Here is an 18,000-nt window from a genome sequence, read left to right as displayed (position 1 = left end):
TGTTTTTGTTTGATCTCCTTCCAAATCTTCTGCTCTCTTCCTTTCCCTGATAACAAGAGTTACTCTCAGAAACAGAGACCAATTCATACTGCAGTATAAATGGCCAACTAACATCTTCTTCTATATTTTTCCCATAGGGTTTTCACTGCAAAAAAACACAGAAGCTTTGGACTAACGCAAAGATACCCCATAGGATGCTATGGCCAAGCATATGAACCACAGGGTCAAGGTGGCTGGGTGTGAATCATGACGCCGCTATACCTGGCTAAGAAACCCTTAATTAGGGTAACAGAAGTATTTACTTCATAGGATTATTGTGAAAATTAAAATAAGACAACACATACAAAAATACTTTTAAGGTGCGTGGCACATGAGTAAAAAGCTCAATACTTTGTTGTGCTGTGATTAATTTCAGATAAGCAGGCAGTTGTGGCTTAATAGCAACCAGAAATCATGTCATATTGCTCTGTAATTTGTACGAGGTATGTATGAGATAGTAGAAAGAGCATAGGAAGGCCTGCATTTGAGTCCAGTCCGGGTGACTATGGGAGTACGAGCTTGTAAAGTAATATGCACTTTTTTTTTTTTTAAGTTTATTTATTTATTTTGAGAGAGACCAAGGCAGCACAAGTGGGGGAGGGGCAGAGAGAGAGAGAGAGAGAGAGAGAGAGAGAGATTGAGAATCCCAAGCACGCTCTACGGTGCTAGCACAGAGTCCAAGGCGGGGTGGAGGGGTGGGGCTCAAAATCATGAAACTGAGAGATTTTGACCTGAGCCGAAACCAAGAGTCAGATGCTTAGCTGACTGAGCCACCCGGGAGCCCCAGTAATCTGCACTTTTTAATCTCATCTTCCTTGTCTATAAAATCCTGACCAACCAGGACTCTTAGGAAGACAGAACAAGATAACGTATTTGTGTACAGAGTGTTGCTAACCAAAAAGCATTGAACATACGTTAATTATTATACTGCAAAATTTCCATCCCCATCATAGATTATTGTTATATTCTTGGTTAACAGGTTCATACTCATTCGCATAATGAATGTATGTAAGATTCACTGTAGATATAAAAATAAATAATAAAGGAAACTTGTTATTGCATGCTTCTTCTTTAATAGAATTCTAGTTTTAAAAAAACCAAAAGTTCATGGCTAAGAAGGCATGGAGAAAAATGTTATGAGTCTTTTATGCATTCTTAAATTGAGTTTTTGTGTTCCTAATTAATTAAAAAAAAGAAAATATGCATGTTTTATCTTCCATCATAATCCAAAAGCATTTTTTTTTCCCTGTTATAATTCTAGGCTATGATGCCAATCTGCAATTTCTTTTCTGGATAAGTCCATTTTTATAGTATGATCTTGGTACTAACCTATTATATAAAAATTGGATGTTACAATACAATTAAGAAAAAGAATACTGCATTTGGAATCATCATATCACAAACAGACCCAAATGTAATGAGGTATTTCTCCTATTCTTCAACTGTTGTCCTCAAGACTCTGAGGACTATCCATTCAATGTATGGCATGTTTGAACAGGAATCCCTTCCCAATTAATGGATGATGCACATGGAAAAACTCAGTTAACTGCAAAGAGCTTTCATAGGTATCATGCTACTATAATTTGTACCAACTGGTAAGATACCTAATAGACATGTCAAACATAATTTGGTCAAACCAAACTCTGGTCCCTACCCCTCACCCAGAATGACTCTTCCTGCAATGTTCCCCTCTCAGTTCAGGGCAACTCCATCTTTCCAGTGGCCCAGGTAAAAAACCTAAGTCATTGTTGATTTCCTCTCATTTTCCCCCCCTCAACCCAATATCTAAGGTGTCAGCAAATCCTATCAGCTCTCCCTTCAAATAATTCTCACCACACCTCCTGCCCCGTGTTAGTTCCTGGATTCTGCAACAGGGTGCCACCTCCCCTCCCTATTTTAGTTTTCTCCATTAGACCTTATGGTCCCTAGGTTGCTAATTTACTTATACTTTGATTATTGTTTGTCCACAGGGAAGGAGACTGTTTTGTTCACTTTTGCATCCCTTGTGCCTAAAATAGCAGCTGCAGGTTGAAGACACTCATTATATTGATTAAAAAAAAAACAAACAAACAGCCTCTTAACTGGTCCCCCTGCTTTAATTCTTGCCCCCTACAATCTATTTTCAACAAAGCCTTCAAAGTGTTTCTGTTGAAAACTAGGTAGTTATCACTTCTCTACTTCCTGTCTCGGTCAGAGTAAATGCCCAAGTCTTTACAAGGGCCTACAAGAGCCTACATTATTTACCTCACTCCCAGCTCCCAGACTCATCCACCTTACCTTTGACCTTGCCTTCTACTTTTGCTTCCTCATTCTGTTCTCACAACCTCACCACCCTGGCCAGGTGTACTGGCTGTTCTTTCTGCTTGAAAAGCTCTTCCCCCTACAGCCTCATGGCTCATCTTCTCACTTCCGTCAGCTCTTTGCTCAAATGTCCCCTTCTCAGACAGGCCTTCTCTGCCCACCCTGACAGTCGTCCCCTACCTCCACCACTCCTGACCCCTACGTATGCCGACAGACAACCGACTTACATCACCCTACCTTTTATACTCACTATTTTTATTGACTTTCTTCCCTTCTGTAATCTGAGCTCCACAAGATCAGGGAATTTTTAAAATCTCTTTCATTTCCTGTTCAATCCTAGCACCTAGAACACTACTTGGCAAATAGGTGATGGTCAATTACTATTTATTGAATGAACGAAAGAAGCAATATTCTCTCAGTAGGTATCTAAACCCACCAAAGGTAGTTAGCGGGAACAGAACACACCCATTGTGAATGACTCTTACGGGTTATCCGTATTTGTTATGGTATCTGAAAAAGATCTGACATAGTAGTACATCAATCTTTCTCCAAATAACTGTTAACTCTACTCCCACGCCCCTGGTTTTGTTTGTTCTGTTTTGTTTTAGGGCACTAGTAAGGATTTCTCCCATTAAAGTGTATTTATTTCATAGGCAAATTTTTTCCCAAATCTGCCTTACCCATGTTTTTCTGGCCACAGCTGCAAAGTTGAATATTTGATGCCAGAGGCAACTGATTAGGTTAAAATACATACTCTGCTTTAGGCTGGCATCCATTTGTATTTCATTATAAGATGATATTAAAAATTATGCCTTGGACTCTTAACTGTCTACGGCACGGCACATCTGTCACCCCAGTTTGTCCTGTCAATCTGCCTAAGAGAGTGGGTATAGCAGCCAGTGATACTCCCATTAGCAGATAAGGGAGTTTGAAGCCCAGAAAAGTTGGTAATATAGGAGACCCTTGGCATGATTTCCTACTTGTATTTTGAAAATTTTATCTTACTGGAAGTCATCTCAAACGCCAGGTAGAAAAGGCTGTCCTGGATCATAAAATTAGTGTTTTTGAAAAAAGCCTCAATTTCCAACATGGTATTGGGATCTCGAACATCTGTACTTAATACCTTGTCATGATATTTCTTCTTGCTAATGTTGAGCTCTAATAAACTGGCAAAGATAAACAGGATCCAACCACCCTGTGATTTTAATTTCTAAGAAGGTACATAATTTATGAAACTATATTTTTTGCCCTAAATTTTTATTCAGTGGTAATCTAATTTTAGACATCCCCTCCCCCCACCAGGCTGGTTTCTGAAGAAAAGTGCTACCTTCCTCCTCAGATTTAAAATACCAGACTATTATCCCTACTAAATAGAAGTTACCCTCTCCAAAATCATCTTTAGCTAAGACTCTGTGCCTAGACCAAACTCCCTCCCAAGTGCTCCTGTAGAACCCAAGCCTTTGTCCCAGCGTTGTCTCCTGGGAACTGCCCATTTGCCAGCTGTCTCCTTCCAGAGGATCCTACATTTCGGTAGAGCAAGGATTAACCATCTCTGTATTCCAAGCAGCTAACATAGTCCTTGGCACATGATAAGTGCTCGCTATATGAAGGCTGAATGAGTGAATGAAAGAAGGTAGTCATCAAGATGCATGCTGAGAGAGGGGGAAGCGATTTTACTCAGATATTTGTTCCCTTCTATATCTTTGTGGCCTCTTTCCCTCTGATCACTTTCTATTTTCTAGACTGTAGAGTTTAGAAGTAAAAACCAGACATGACTTGTCCTGCTCCTTTCTCTTAGGAAGACAGGGGCTGGTAGGCAACATGCAGCCACCTGGACCTCCAAGCTATCAGCTCTAAACAGGAGGGCAGACCCTGCTTGGGAAGGCCTGTGGTGGTCAGACATTGCCAGCCACTAGAGATCGGTCTGTGTAACTCAGGGGTTCAGCATTAGGAAGCACATTTGCTTACAGTTATCAACTAAATTCTCTGATAGTAGAAGTGATAGTCTGGTCTTCTTTATGATTTTTTCTTGTATTTTATTTACCAATTGGTTCAGAAATCAGGGCATGGAAGAGGAGTTTGTGCGTGTGCCTGTGGTGGCGGGGGGTGGGGGGGGAGGTGTTCCTTAAATGTCTTCCCAGTGTGGACCAGCAGGCTTTGAGATTTTTAATTTGAAAGGCTCCCCTATGCTATAAATTACATGTCCTCCAGCCTATCAACTGTCTTATCAATAAAGGAGAAGATGGTAAGGCGAGCTATTGCTGTGAAACAACACATTCTTGTGAATTCAGCAAACCCCAGAAAAGCCCAGAAGCAAGTCATGATGATAAAAGCCTTTCTATGCCACCAGTAGAACATGTTATTTTGCCTACATTCCTAGAATCATATGGTTCAAAAGTATTAAATTACCTATGTCAAACTTTTGGGCTCCCTCTCCTGATATCCTCCTTTCCCCCCAAATCTTTAAACCCTGTTCTAATGGGCATGCAACCATATGAATTAGATCCGCCAGGACCCCATCCACGCTTCTTCACATAATGTTGAAGGAATGCTTGAGGCTGGGCATGAGAAGATGACAGATACCTTCCTATACAAGCCATTTGATTTAATCCATGGTGTGGAATCCAGAAGTATGGACCCAAAGGCATCAGCCTGATTTCGGGTTGAGTAGCTATATGTGTCCTACAGACATACTTCATCCTTACCCAAGCCTGGAAACTGTACTAAGAGTTTTGGCAGATAATAAAAGACTTCAACAATTTATTTCACGGTGGCGCTTATCAGGGCAGGTTTCACACAACCCTGCCAGGCAGGTATCATCATCCACATCCTACAGATGAGGAAACAGATTTGAAGAGACACACAGCCAGTAATTTAAAAGGTGGGGGGATTTGAGACCTTATCTTCCAGACTTCAGTAACTGCACATGGTATTCTGATTCTTCCACAGGGCCACAGGGGTCCCCTCCCATTACTGGAAAATGTACTGTGAATGCACGGGACACTGACAGTGGAGAGGAATATGTGTTTAAATGAAGAGGAAGAGTATTACTGGTAGGCTTTTAAAGGACCGTGTCATTGTCCCGTGCAGAGAGGGAGAGGGTGAACAGAAAAGTGGTACACGGAGGGATGTACGGGGCACAGTAATTATGTGACTACCAGTCTGTAGGCCGTTATCCCCCCGTGACTAGATTTAAATAGAGTTTGGGGATGGTGATTTCTCTAACTTGTCTGAAGACATTACGTTAATATACAATAAACAGGACACACCTATGAGCCTCTGCTTCTCAGAAGCTTATTTTCGAAGCTGAGCTTCCAAGATCTGTGGAACAGGCCTCGTTTGTTTCCTATGTCACTAGACACTCTGGGTTTTCTCCTTTGTTGACAAGGGTTGAACCACCTCTTATCAAGGGAAGTCGGTCTCCACAAAATTGCCCCTGGGCCCCCAATCTTTTTGCTGTAATATCAGAATCCATATAAAATGCCACTCACTTCTACAGGTGTTATCAGAATAAATAAATACTCAATAACCCAAAGTTCACCCTCAGACACATGTCCATGAGGAATTCCAGACATTTTGGAATCAGGGTCCCCAGAATTAAATCCAGTGACATAGTGTCAACATAGGCTTATTTTTCCTCTCTGGCCCTTTCCCTCCTGCACCCAATATCATTATGTCCCCCAAACTGAAAGTTAAGAACCTAGGAGGTCTAGAGTCATCCTTTGTTACACTCATTGCTGAGGTCTACAAAATATCCCTCCTCATGCTCCTGTCCATTCAACTTCTGTAACTGCTGCTCAAGTTCTCGATCTTAACATTTCTTTCCTGGTCTCCTCTCATGTTTTCCTCAATGGATTCCTTGCCTCCAGTCTCACCTTTGAAGACCTCCTTGAAGACCTGCTCTCCTTAGCATTAGTGTCACAATTCCTATCCTTTCTTACACTTTGATCCCTCAGTAAAGGTTTAAGGAGGTGCTCATCGCATCATCTGTCAAGGTTAGGTTGTCCATCCAACACCTCAGAACTCTGTCTCCGGCCATCACTCTTTTTTGACATCGTTCCAGGTACTAACAAAAGACAAATTCATGTGATCGAGCTATTCCTATCCCCTTGCCATCTTTAAAATATCAGGAAGTATCCCTCTAATTCAGCAACTAATCATTCCTATCATCTAAAAAGGTTTTTATCATCTGATCACATGTTCCCATACTATTCAGAGAAGAGCCAAGAGTTTCTTTTCTTTTTCCATCCCATTATACTTTCTATCACCTCCCCCTGCGACACCTGACCATGCACCACAGTTATCAGCTCTGATCTTCTGCCAGGCTCTTGCTCTTGGTGAGTGGTCAAGGTACACACCTTTGAACTGTTACTTTGATTCAAACCTTTTTTTCCTGTGTGATGTATGAGGTGCACAGCTCATCAAATGCATTTCTCTTGGACTGTAAGTTGCTGGAAGGCAGGCCTACACAAAAGCAAAAGGAGCTTTTTGCTAATAAGAATGTATGCAAGTAGATGCTGTCTGATGATCTCTGTGTTTGAGAGCGCTCACAGCTACTGAAATAATATGCAAAATTTAAGAGTCATATCTTGCTCTCAGTCTTGGGCATATCGTTGCACCACGTTATCCGCCCAAACACCCAGTCACTTCCACATCTGGTGTAGTTGACGGTACCCGAGAGCGGTGTTCGCTGTGATCTTGTCTCGGCCCTGCAAACCCATGCTACAACCGTCGCTGGGGATGAGTGCCTATCACTACAGCCTGTGCAGTTGGGACGAAACTTTAAATGAGGATTCAAGTACACAGAGCTTTATCAGTGACCGGCGCCTCGTCTCAGCCGTACTTACTGGGTGAGGTCGGGGAGGCTGCACCTCCTTCTGTTGATGTGGTTGGAGGCTTTGTGTCTGGCACCGGCAGAGGCACAGGCCTGGCCATCGGTGGTGGCGGCGGCGGTGGCAACATTGGGGTGGGAAGGAATGGGTTGTGCACTTTGCCTTGGCTACTCCCGTTGGGCTGTGAGGGCGGGAACAAAACAAACACGCAGAAGGAAAAGAAGAAACACATACCGACCATTAGCGGCTTCTGCAAGTGAAACATGCATTAGTCCATCTTTTTATGTAAAATTACGAAGTATTCTAGCTGCTTGAGTTCTTGCATAAGAGCATATGGATTAAAAAACTGTTGGGTTGTCCTTAAGGCATTCCGCAAAAGTGTAGTCTTAGGCACACATGCTCAACGTAGCCTCAACTTATCTCTCGAATTACTTTGGCCTTCTTTACATCCTGCTTCTGTAAAACGACCTGCCAACTTGTGCTTGGAATGTTTCACTTCTGTATGAACTGCTACCTTCATCATCATTCCCACGAGTATTATTTATTTCATATGTAAGTGTTTTATAGGTTGTGGAATTATTCCGTCATGTCTATTTACACAGATACAATAAGGTTTCCCAAATATGCGTCGGAAATTAAAAATAATATTTTATTTTCACTCTTCAAAGTTGATATTATATAACATTTAATAAATATGTTAAGTGAACATGAAAAATTTCTTTCACATATTGTATAACATCAGGCACAGAAACTTTAGAATTGAGCTGTCAAAATTCTGCTAGGGAAAAATATCACTTCTAATTTTGATTTAAATTATATAAGCATATGCCATAAAAGTCATATTTATTTGGCTGCCTGATGTTAGAACAACCAAATAACAGCTCTTTAACAAAAGAAAGTTCCCCTCTGAAGAAAGCAATAAGATCCATTTTATTTTCAAGTTTTTCAAAATAGTCCCACGAACAGACCTGCCTTAAACCCTATAAAATATTGATCAAACCACAAAACCAGGAGTTTGATACTTATATACGATAATGTCATGACTATTTTTAAAAAGTTAGAAATTTGAAAGTGAGATTCTTGATGCTGGTGGTCACTTCAGACTTTTCATGGTCTCTCAGGTGGCCTTTCTGACTCCAGACTTCAGTGATACTGTGCAACCAATAATAACACCTGGTATTTAGGCTATAGTCCCGAATCAAAATTCAGCTGAGGGAGATCCAGTTGTCCCAGGCTTTTGAGCGTAAGCTTAATAATTCTGCAGACGCAGCCTCAGTTAGACCCTCATCTACACTCTCTTATATATTTGGTATTGTTCCTCAAAGATATCTTGTCTGACAATCAGAATGCTGTGCTTTCTTGCTAGCAAACTTGTCCGTGTGTTATTTCTGAGTGGGCTGAAAGTCCATAAGTGAATGCTTTGGAATAAGCCAAGCAAATGAATACACAAGCAAAAAGAAAAAAGGCCCCATATTGATTTGTTGTCTAGACAGAAATGTATCTGCTAACACATCACCAGACATTAGTCAAAGCTGCCTGTTCTGTCTCAGATATGCAGAATCAGGTATTTCTGCACGGGAGGAAAATCAGTGACAGGGCCGTGTGATATAATATTCTAAATTAGGCAATAATAATTACGGCTCATCTGCGGCTTCGTGTGCAGCTATTAGGAGAAAAGGAAAATCACATGTAGCTTTCTGTTGGTCATTATTTACTATTCATTATTATTATTATTATTATTATTATGATTGGCTTTGGGATGCAGCTATCCAATTGTAAACATTTAGTTCCATTTTGAAACAAAATTTGTGATTTTCTTAAAATCACTTTTACATCTGGAATATTATTTCAAATCGTGATTATTTGGTTGCTTAGAGAAAAAACGAAAATATTCATTTGAAGCTGCCGAATACTGTTTAGCTTTATACAAAGATAAGTGGGAAAGATAACCTACTTGCAGAAATAACAAACCATAATAAACTGTACTTCGAGCATCTTGAGTTCAAGTACTGGTCAACTTGATCTAAAGTGTTAGAAGACTGTATTTTTAAAAAATATCAACTTAGCTGATCTGAAACATCTGTGCCCCCTTCATCCCCCTACCCCTCCCTTCCCCTCCAAATCATTATTTAAAATTATTTGGTCTTTCTATTTTGTTAACTGTGTGAGCTCGAGGGTTAGTGTGCGTGAGGTGGAATTATCAGCCCACAGACCTTAGAAGGTTATACAGTTCACCCTTGAGATGATTTATATCCATAAACTTGACAGTTGCGAACTTAACACAAACACTTTTTAAACCCTGGCCAATCACTCTTAGAGCAAGTTAACTTTCCCACAATCTAGAATAAATATGACATTTGCCTGCAGTCCATCAGCACAACATTAGAGCACAATGTCACATGGTCATAAGGTCTCCCCTTGTTATTTTTACATTCGGTTAATATTTCTAAAGAAATTGGAAAAAAAAGGAGGTCTCCTTACATTGAGGAACCCCACCTGTCCAGCCTGCTGACCAGCATCAGGGCAGACAAGTTGGACAAACTCTTTCAGCGTCTCCTGAGGGTGATAGCGGATGGCTGGGTGAGAGAAGTAAGGTCCAGGCTGCTGGATAATGGGCGACGTCGGAAAATGAAGAGTCGACGGTGTTGCATGCGGGCTTGCTGTAGGAAAAGAAAGCGTCAGAGTCACGAAGAGACAGACCCGCTCTGCCACAGCTCCTAAGCCCGGTCCAGCTTCCTTTTTCTTTCTTTCCTGACCCAACTCATACCACTGCTCATGTGGCTGAATTTAACACTGGGTACGTCTGATAGATTTTCTTCCTCAAGGCTCTAAGACAAACATGGAGGTTAGATTAGGGTAGAGTTTCAGGCTGTCTTTCCATTTTCAGTGGACATGAGTTATAAAGGCATTAATAATCCTTGGTGAAGCTGAAGATTATTCATTACCTTAAGAGCCTTTTTAATGAAGCAAGCAATAAAAAATGTATTTGGTAGATTAGACCTGATTTAACTGACATTACATATGACAAATTCTAGTTTGCACATATGGATCCTCTTCCATGCTGAGCTAACCCATAGACAATAATTCATTGTTAAAGCTCTTATACCCCTTTCAAGGAAATTTCTAGGGACTAATACAGGATGAAATTTTTTTGAAGTATGTAGTAAATGATCACTTAATGAACCTGTGTAATTTGGATGCCTCACTTTACATGGAAGGTTCACGTAGCCTTTTTTTTTCTTTTTCTTTTCTCTCTCTCTCTCTTTTTTTTTTTTTTTTTTTTTTTTTTTTTGGCCAATTCAAAGCCAAAGTCAGAAATGCATAAATGTTAGACAGGGGAACCCACAGGCTGAGTGGGCAGTGACCCCTGCTGAACTGTGGGCCTTCTGCCCATAAAAATTGATACAAGATCTCACACAACTATTACTCCTTTTTATTTGAGCCCTGCTAAATTTTATTTGTACAAGAAGATTACATTAGATTAAAAAACTTATGTGAACCGCTTGATAATGTTCCTGAGAGAACTTCTCCCCTTGAATTCGAAGGGTGATTGATAAAATCTGCTGGAGAATAAAAGCAGCACACAGGGAGGGTCGGAGATACTCAAACCAAGTGACGCCAAAGCAGCAGCTTTCCTCAGGGAGGGCCAGAGAAACAGCCCCCAAATAAAAGCAGGGGAGAGTGTTTATCCTGCCTTACTCTTTGCAATTTAAGTCTTCAAACTCTGGGAGTCCCCGCAAAGACCAAACAAAGGGATGCCCCAATGTCTGGGGAATAAGATTTTCCTAATACCGAGAGGGACTCATAAAAGTGTGGAACAAACGAAGCAAGACAGGCCACACTTTCTTCCACTACCCCGTAAGCATGGCTGAAGACTGTAAAAATCATACATCGCCATTGACCACTGGCCATGGGTTCTTTGTTCTTTACTGGGATATCTTTAGTATTGGGGTGCTTTGTAATAATTGAAATGGCTAAGGACTTGGGGGTTCAGAATAGCATCTGTAGCTTGCAAAGAGTGCAAATGGGGGTTTGGAGTAGAAGCGATAGTCTTAATCCACGTCTTGCAGATGATCTGAGGGGACCCTTCATTCATGCAACCTTTAATCTATCCCATAAACACTGATGGGGCTGCTACTATGGGCATGGGATACAGAAGGGTGCCAGCACACGAAGTTTCATCTTCAGTCATGCAATCGAGGGCATCTTGAACATAGCCTATTGAAACTAGAATTCTTGTGATCTTCTACCCTTTATACGTGCTCTTCTTCCAGTCTTTCCCATCTGAGTAAATAGCTATTTCTATTTACTTGTTCACTGTCAGATCCCCAGAACAGTGTCTGGCCCTCCATAAATACTAGTTGAACGTACAACCAGCGATTGCATACAAGAGTGGTACAGAAACCAAGAACCATACAGATAGACTTAAAACTTTGGTTTTTTCCCCACCTGGAAAAAAAGCCAGGGGGGTTATAGAAAAACTAGTAAAACTTAGGACTTCCCAAAATAAATGATAAATCTGGTGATGCATTACTGCCTCTGAGCTTAAACCCACAGGCTAAAACGTTAAATGGCTCTGGTCATCTCTTACTTGGCCAATTGTGCTTTAAAGAGCCAAAGGAGTTTTGTCTAACCTAACCATACCATCTGATATGGTATGGTTGTCTCTACTGGTAGCGAGAAGATGTGACCCAGCATCACATCCGACCAAATAGTTTCTAGTCAGGGGCAGAATGTAGTATTTCCCAAACAAGGCTGGGAACGTAGTAAGCACAAAAAAATGATAGGCTCGGTTTCTGCAGCACGTCAAACACAAACGTGGGAACTTCGTTGTCAAGAGTCCCGGGGAAGCAGACTTTAATGATAAAGCGGCAATGCTTCAGGTGCTCGAAGGAAAGTGATAAATGATTGTTCAATTATGAAATTGTAGTGGCCAACAGAGAATGCTGCCCAAGGCAAAAAATCACTTGAGTAAATACCAGGTGGATAAAAGTTAAAGAAACTTGACAGAGGGAATCATTCAACTCATCTTGGGATCCCTCCGTTAATGTTAATAAACATCCCTGCCCTTTTTGTTATTGTTGTTAAATGCGTAAAAGAACATCGTTAGCAACTTAAATTTAGATCTTAGTTTACTGTATTTTCCTAAAACAATTTCCCTTGTGGCCCCAAGTTTAACAGAAACCTAAGAACACATGGTACTACATGAAATTAATTCTACAATGACTGACTTATAAGGACCAATTAATCCTTAATTAGCACCAGGAAATCATTTAACCTGTAGTTTCAAATTAAGCAATTGCTGAGTCTGCATTTCAGAGGGTTATCCTTCACAACCCTTACTTTCTCATGCCTTGGACCTTCTGGTTCAGCCATTAGTTCACTGTGAAACTGGGTATAAATCATTCAAGATCCTGAGCTTTGATTTCTTCAAACAGAAAATAGTTGTGTTATAGACATCGCACAGCTCTCTTAAATATTATTAAATACATGCTATTTCTTTAGATAAACTGCTAGTATTACTCTTACTGGATGAGACCCTTGCTCTTCCGTTCTCTAAAGCTCAGCCTTCAGCAACATCTAAATTTGTATTTTCTTCTCTCTTATTTCTTGTCTTCTCTCCTTTCTCTTGGATTAGATGTTTTCAGTGTGCCTATATGTTTATGTCTAAGTAGTCTCAAATCATTTTAGCAAGTGTCATTGGGGTTAAACCAATCAATCGCCCAATCAGTGAAATTCATTAAAGGTACATTGAGATCTTCCAGTCAGGGATCCTACAGAGAGAAAGAAACTACCATTATGAATCTGGTGTGGTGCTAACGTAATGCACAAAGAATGATAAAAGTCCAGATTTTTGACAGAGGAAAACATCTCTTATGGACGTATGTGTGTGTGTGTGTGTGTGTGTGTGTGAGTAGTTGACACAATAATATAGCACATTATGTAAATGCATATTTAGGTCCTTTAAAATGTGCATTATTTACTTGAGAGTCAATAAAGGCTTTTCTCAAGTGGTTACAGTTTATTGCAGTGCATCCGTCTGTATCCATGTTGATGTTAATACAATTTTGTGTATTAAAAGGCACTACAAAATTGGCTGCTTCTGGGGTCTAATACTCTTAGTACCCTAGGCCAGGAGCAGCAGAGAGTGTCAGAAACACCCTGCTCTGGGTGGATCTCACTACCGGTTTAAACTTTAACCAGAGGCCAGACTTATTTAAAACAACTGCTAGGCTTTTCACAAACAATACGAGTAAGAAGGAAGGAAATTTGATCAGGTTTTCTTTGGCCAGAATAGCACTGCCTACACATTCTGAACAAAGTAGCCACAATTCAAAAAAACAGGGAGCCAGAATTTTCCAAAGGGTGTAGAGCTCAGTTATTTATTACAAAATGATCATATTACTAGATACTTATAAAAGAGAAAGCAGGTCAGACAGGTTGGTTTACTTGTTTGTACTCCATTCCCCTCCCCTCACCCCGCTTCTTTAAAAGATTTTCTTGGTTTTAGTTTGAAAGAGAAAAAGCTAAAAATTTGACACTATATATGTAAGTTAAAGATGCTTTCTCCTTTATTTTTTTTTAATGTTTATTTATTTTTGAGAGAGAGACAGAACGTGAGCGGGGGTGAGGGGGGTGGGGGGTGCAGAGAGAGAGGGAGCCACAGAATCCGAAGCAGGCTCCAGGCACTGAGCTGTCAGCGTAGAGCCCGACGTGGGGCTTGAATCCACGAACTGCGAGATCATGACCTGAGCTGAAGTCGGATGCCTAACAGACTGAGCCACCCAGGTGCCCCAAGATATTTTCTTCTTTAAAGCAGATTTAGAACTGGAGACAGAAAAGGTCAAGGTCATTACTAGGTTATTATGTATGTTGAGAGACTTTTTTGATCCAAGTGACTCTTGGTCTATGAGTCCTCCATAGCGGGAAGGCCTTATAGACACATATTCTAGCTCAAAATAAGATGACGTCAGGGAGGCATAGCCAGGTAAGTTTGGAAACTTGTATTTCATTCTTTTATAAATCTTGAGGAAACAAAAAAAAGAGAAGAAAGTAATCCCTCCTCACCATTTTTAGTTTTGCCCAAACTCATAGAACCTTCCCACATTTTTCTTCCAACCAAAATTTTATGGGTGAAATATGTTCTTGTATTTAACCTGACACAGGATTAATTGCTTTACTCCTCGTCCACAAACTGTCACAGATTCTCACAGATTGGACAGGGACTTGGATTCTTTTCACATTAGCATTGGCTTTCGAGACTCCAAAGAAAAGCTATCAAGAGAGCAGCGCAAACAATAAAACAATAAAACCTAATCCCCCTTCAGGTGTGTGCTTTTAAGACCGTGTTACACGCGGCCTTCTTCCCTCACAGAAGGAATGATCACTCCCAAGCCTTGGCATTTGTAAAACTTCACAGTCTTACCATTAATCAACACTGAGTCAGTGGCAACAGGTGAGAGTCCAAACTGTTTCTGTGTTAGCACCATTACCAGAAAAAGCCACTCATCTCTCTTCAGTAGTAAGATGTTCTTTACACAAAAATAACCATTTCCATCAAGCAATGGGTGGCATTAAGAACTCCTGACTACTCATGTTTAAGAAGTAAAGGTTTTAATAAGGCAGAACTTTAAAAGAGGAAAGTGGAAGAAAAAAAAAAATACTGCATTAAAGAAAAAAAAAAAAGCCTTCCACAAAGGCAAATGGAATTTGAATTATTTGGGTTGTCAACTACTATGTACTTGGCTTCCTCAGAAATTCAAAACCACAGTGTATAACACCACTGTAGCCTGCCCTAAAGCTGAGAAATCTATCTTAATGGTCCATAGCTGCAATTTATAAATCATGCATGATCAGACCTGCCACTTATGAAAGCCCAGGAGTTTGGAGTTATGGGATTTATTTTAACGGAGACGCAAGGAAAGGGGAATTAGCAATGGTTTTTAAACCATTAGGAGGTGGAGCCTTTTCTAAATCATAAACCTTTAAGTTGAGGCAAGCCAAGGTTTTCAAAACACACAGTACATACCTTTAACGTCGCCGAGATGCATGTGAAAGACCTGGGTGTCATATGAGAGAAACATGACCTTGCGTGATGATGGGGAAAGCACCAGTATTTTTATATTGCTGCTACCAGAGTAAACTTGATTCTATGCTACATTTCTAAAAAAATTTTTTTTTTTCAACGTTTATTTATTTTTGGGACAGAGAGAGACAGAGCATGAACGGGGGACGGGCAGAGAGAGAGGGAGACACAGAATCGGAAACAGGCTCCAGGCTCTGAGCCATCAGCCCAGAGCCCGACGCGGGGCTCGAACTCACGGACCGCGAGATCGTGACCTGGCTGAAGTCGGACGCTTAACCGACTGCGCCACCCAGGTGCCCCGATTCTATGCTACATTTCTAAGATGATTGGTGTATTCTGCTCCATTTTAATTAAGGGGATCTTCAGGTTGGAGACCGAATTCTAACATCTTCTGCAAAAGCAGACAGAAAGGGGGGCGGGGGGAACAGGTGAAGTTCTTTTAAAATTTTTATTTAGATCAATTTTACCTAAAGACTCTTCTTGCTCTGAGGCCCTGGCTGATAACCTCGGCCAGGGGTGGGCAAACGTTTTTTGTAAAGGCCAGAGAGTGAAGGGGTTAGGCCTCGTAGGCTGCACGGTCTCTGTTGCAATTACTCAATTCGGCAGCTATGCTTCCAAAGCGGCCACAGATATTACATAAACAGATGAGTGTGGCCCTGTGCCAATTACATTTTTATTTTCAAAAACAGGCTGAAGACTCTATTTAACTTGTGGGCCCCAGTTTGCTGGCCCCTGGTGTAGACCCACATAATTCCTGTTCACTCTCCAAACACTTGCTATGCTCTGCTCATGGGTTGAGCACCTGACAATCACTTTCATCTCTTCCCCATCAGACCCTGTTCTTGTCCTGATCAGCCTTTCTGCTGAAGCCTCACCTTTCGGAAGCTTTCAAAGTAATCAGCTTGCCTTCTGTATTTCTACTAACTACCCATCGCCACTCTTCTTTTCTATGCTGGGAGCTTGTACCTTCTGACCACCTATACCCACTCCTCCCATCCCCCACTGTAGCTCTTTGCTATCTCTCTTCACCATTATTTAACCTGCTTTGGTCTGTGCTAGTTTCCCACACCTGTGTGCGTATAATTTCAAGTTAAACATATGAGTAAAAAAAAAAAAAAAGGGAAAGGTATAATATGAGGACCATGGGCTTTAGAGCCAGATAGGTATAGATTCAAATTCTAGATCTTCCACTTAAACCAGTTATGCCTTAAGTTTCTGAGCTTCTCTATGACTCAGTATTGCCATCTGTATAATGGGGCTAATAATATCTCATAGATTTGTTGTTGGGATCAAATGAGACAAAGTGTATAAGGCACATGGTGTAGTTCTTGACCATGTGCGTAAGTGATCAATCAATAGCTTCTTTTATTGGTTATACTATCATAGGGATGGAGATGAGGATGGGAGATGAATAAATTGAAATTTGTTCCCATTTTCTAAGACCTGTTTGGATCACAGAATACACAAGGGAAAGAAAAGTAAGAATAAGAGGTACCTTCTGTTTACCTGTCTCTTGGACAAATAAATACATAAATATTGATGAAAGAGTATGTACTATCAAGTTGGACATGACATAAGCATCTTGAAAAGAAATCTCTAGATGACAAAATGCAAAACAAAACAACAGTAGCAACAACTTTGGTCTAATAGTCATAGATACCATAGATACAATGACTAGGTCATTGAAGACTCTTTTTGACCGAATATGCTTTGAATCTGTACCTTTGCTTAGATCTCAAACTTTTCGACACTTACCCTAGAAACTTACAACTATCTCCCTCTAGACTCTATTTTTCATTTACATCTACAATCCGTGAGTGTCCATACTGAACTCGCCTTTACCACGTAGACCCCTGCTATCCAAGCACACTTCAGAGCTAACCAGAGTCTACCCATGTCTTCCTCCTGGACTTCCCAAACCCGAATACAATAGAAATTTCTATCATTCCCTTGAAAGGGCCACCACGTCGGTTTTGGGGAATTGTTTATTGGAGATCTAATACATGTTAAATCTAAAAAAAAAAGTTTTTAAAGAAGATCTAGAGTACTTTTAAGAAAAATTTATTATTACTATTTTTTTTTTTTTGAAAATTTTCTAACTAGATTAAGGGACTTTTAGTTTTGTTTCTGCCACTACTTGGCTTATGAATATAGGCAACTTCTGGGTGCTTGGGTGGCTCAGTCAGTTAAGCATCTGACGTCAGCTTAGGTCATGATCTCGCAGTTTGTGGTTCAAGCCCCACATCGGGTTCTGTGCTAACAGCTCAGAGTCTGGAGCCTGCTTTGTATTCTGTGTCTCCTTCTCTCTCTGCCCCTTCCCTGCTCATGCTCTGTCTCTCTCTCTCTCTCTCAAAAATAAATAAACATTAAAATTTAAAAAAATTTTTAATAAATATAGGCAACTTCTTTCTCTTCCAGTTCTCTCCTCTGCAAAATGAAGAGTTTGAACCCAATTGCTGAGGCTCACCTAGCTTTACATTCCAGTGGAATCTCGTCTCTGGAATTACACACAAATACTGAGTACAACTGGTCCCTAGTGAGAACACGGAAATCTAAAACATCTGAAACAAGGGAGCACATGCCCTTTGAAAGAAATTATTTTTCAAATGTTTCTGAGATATCAAGGTATAGAGTATTTCTGGACTCAGTCTCTAAGACACCCTGACTTTGGGAAGGCTGTAATATTTAGAGCTTTAAGACCTCTGAGTGTGTTTGTTCAAGCTCTGTATGATAGTGCCCCAG

At 40.6% G+C, this 18,000-nt stretch overlaps 1 protein-coding gene across 11 annotated transcripts in view; it reads right to left on the bottom strand.

The window, feature by feature from the left end:
* The window catches only part of NFIA (nuclear factor I A), a 377,934-nt gene that overhangs the window by 49,471 nt on the left and 310,463 nt on the right, over positions 1-18,000 (bottom strand). For 7 of the 11 annotated variants that reach the window (XM_045477608.1, XM_045477613.1, XM_045477616.1 and 4 more), the window contains 2 exons: positions 9,654-9,832; positions 7,188-7,353 (listed from right to left, as the gene is read on the bottom strand). In XM_045477608.1, coding sequence (XP_045333564.1) covers positions 7,188-7,353; positions 9,654-9,832 — 345 coding nt within the window. Of the gene's footprint in view, positions 1-7,187; positions 7,354-9,653; positions 9,833-12,650; positions 12,729-18,000 lie in introns of those variants that run through there. The other 4 variants (XM_045477607.1, XM_045477612.1, XM_045477615.1 and 1 more) reach the window with 2 other exon arrangements.

Source organism: Leopardus geoffroyi, chromosome C1, assembly GCF_018350155.1.
Source record: "Leopardus geoffroyi isolate Oge1 chromosome C1, O.geoffroyi_Oge1_pat1.0, whole genome shotgun sequence".
NCBI lineage: Eukaryota > Metazoa > Chordata > Mammalia > Carnivora > Felidae > Leopardus > Leopardus geoffroyi.
Note: the sequence above shows the minus strand (reverse complement) of the source record. Positions and strands in the feature narration are given on the sequence as shown.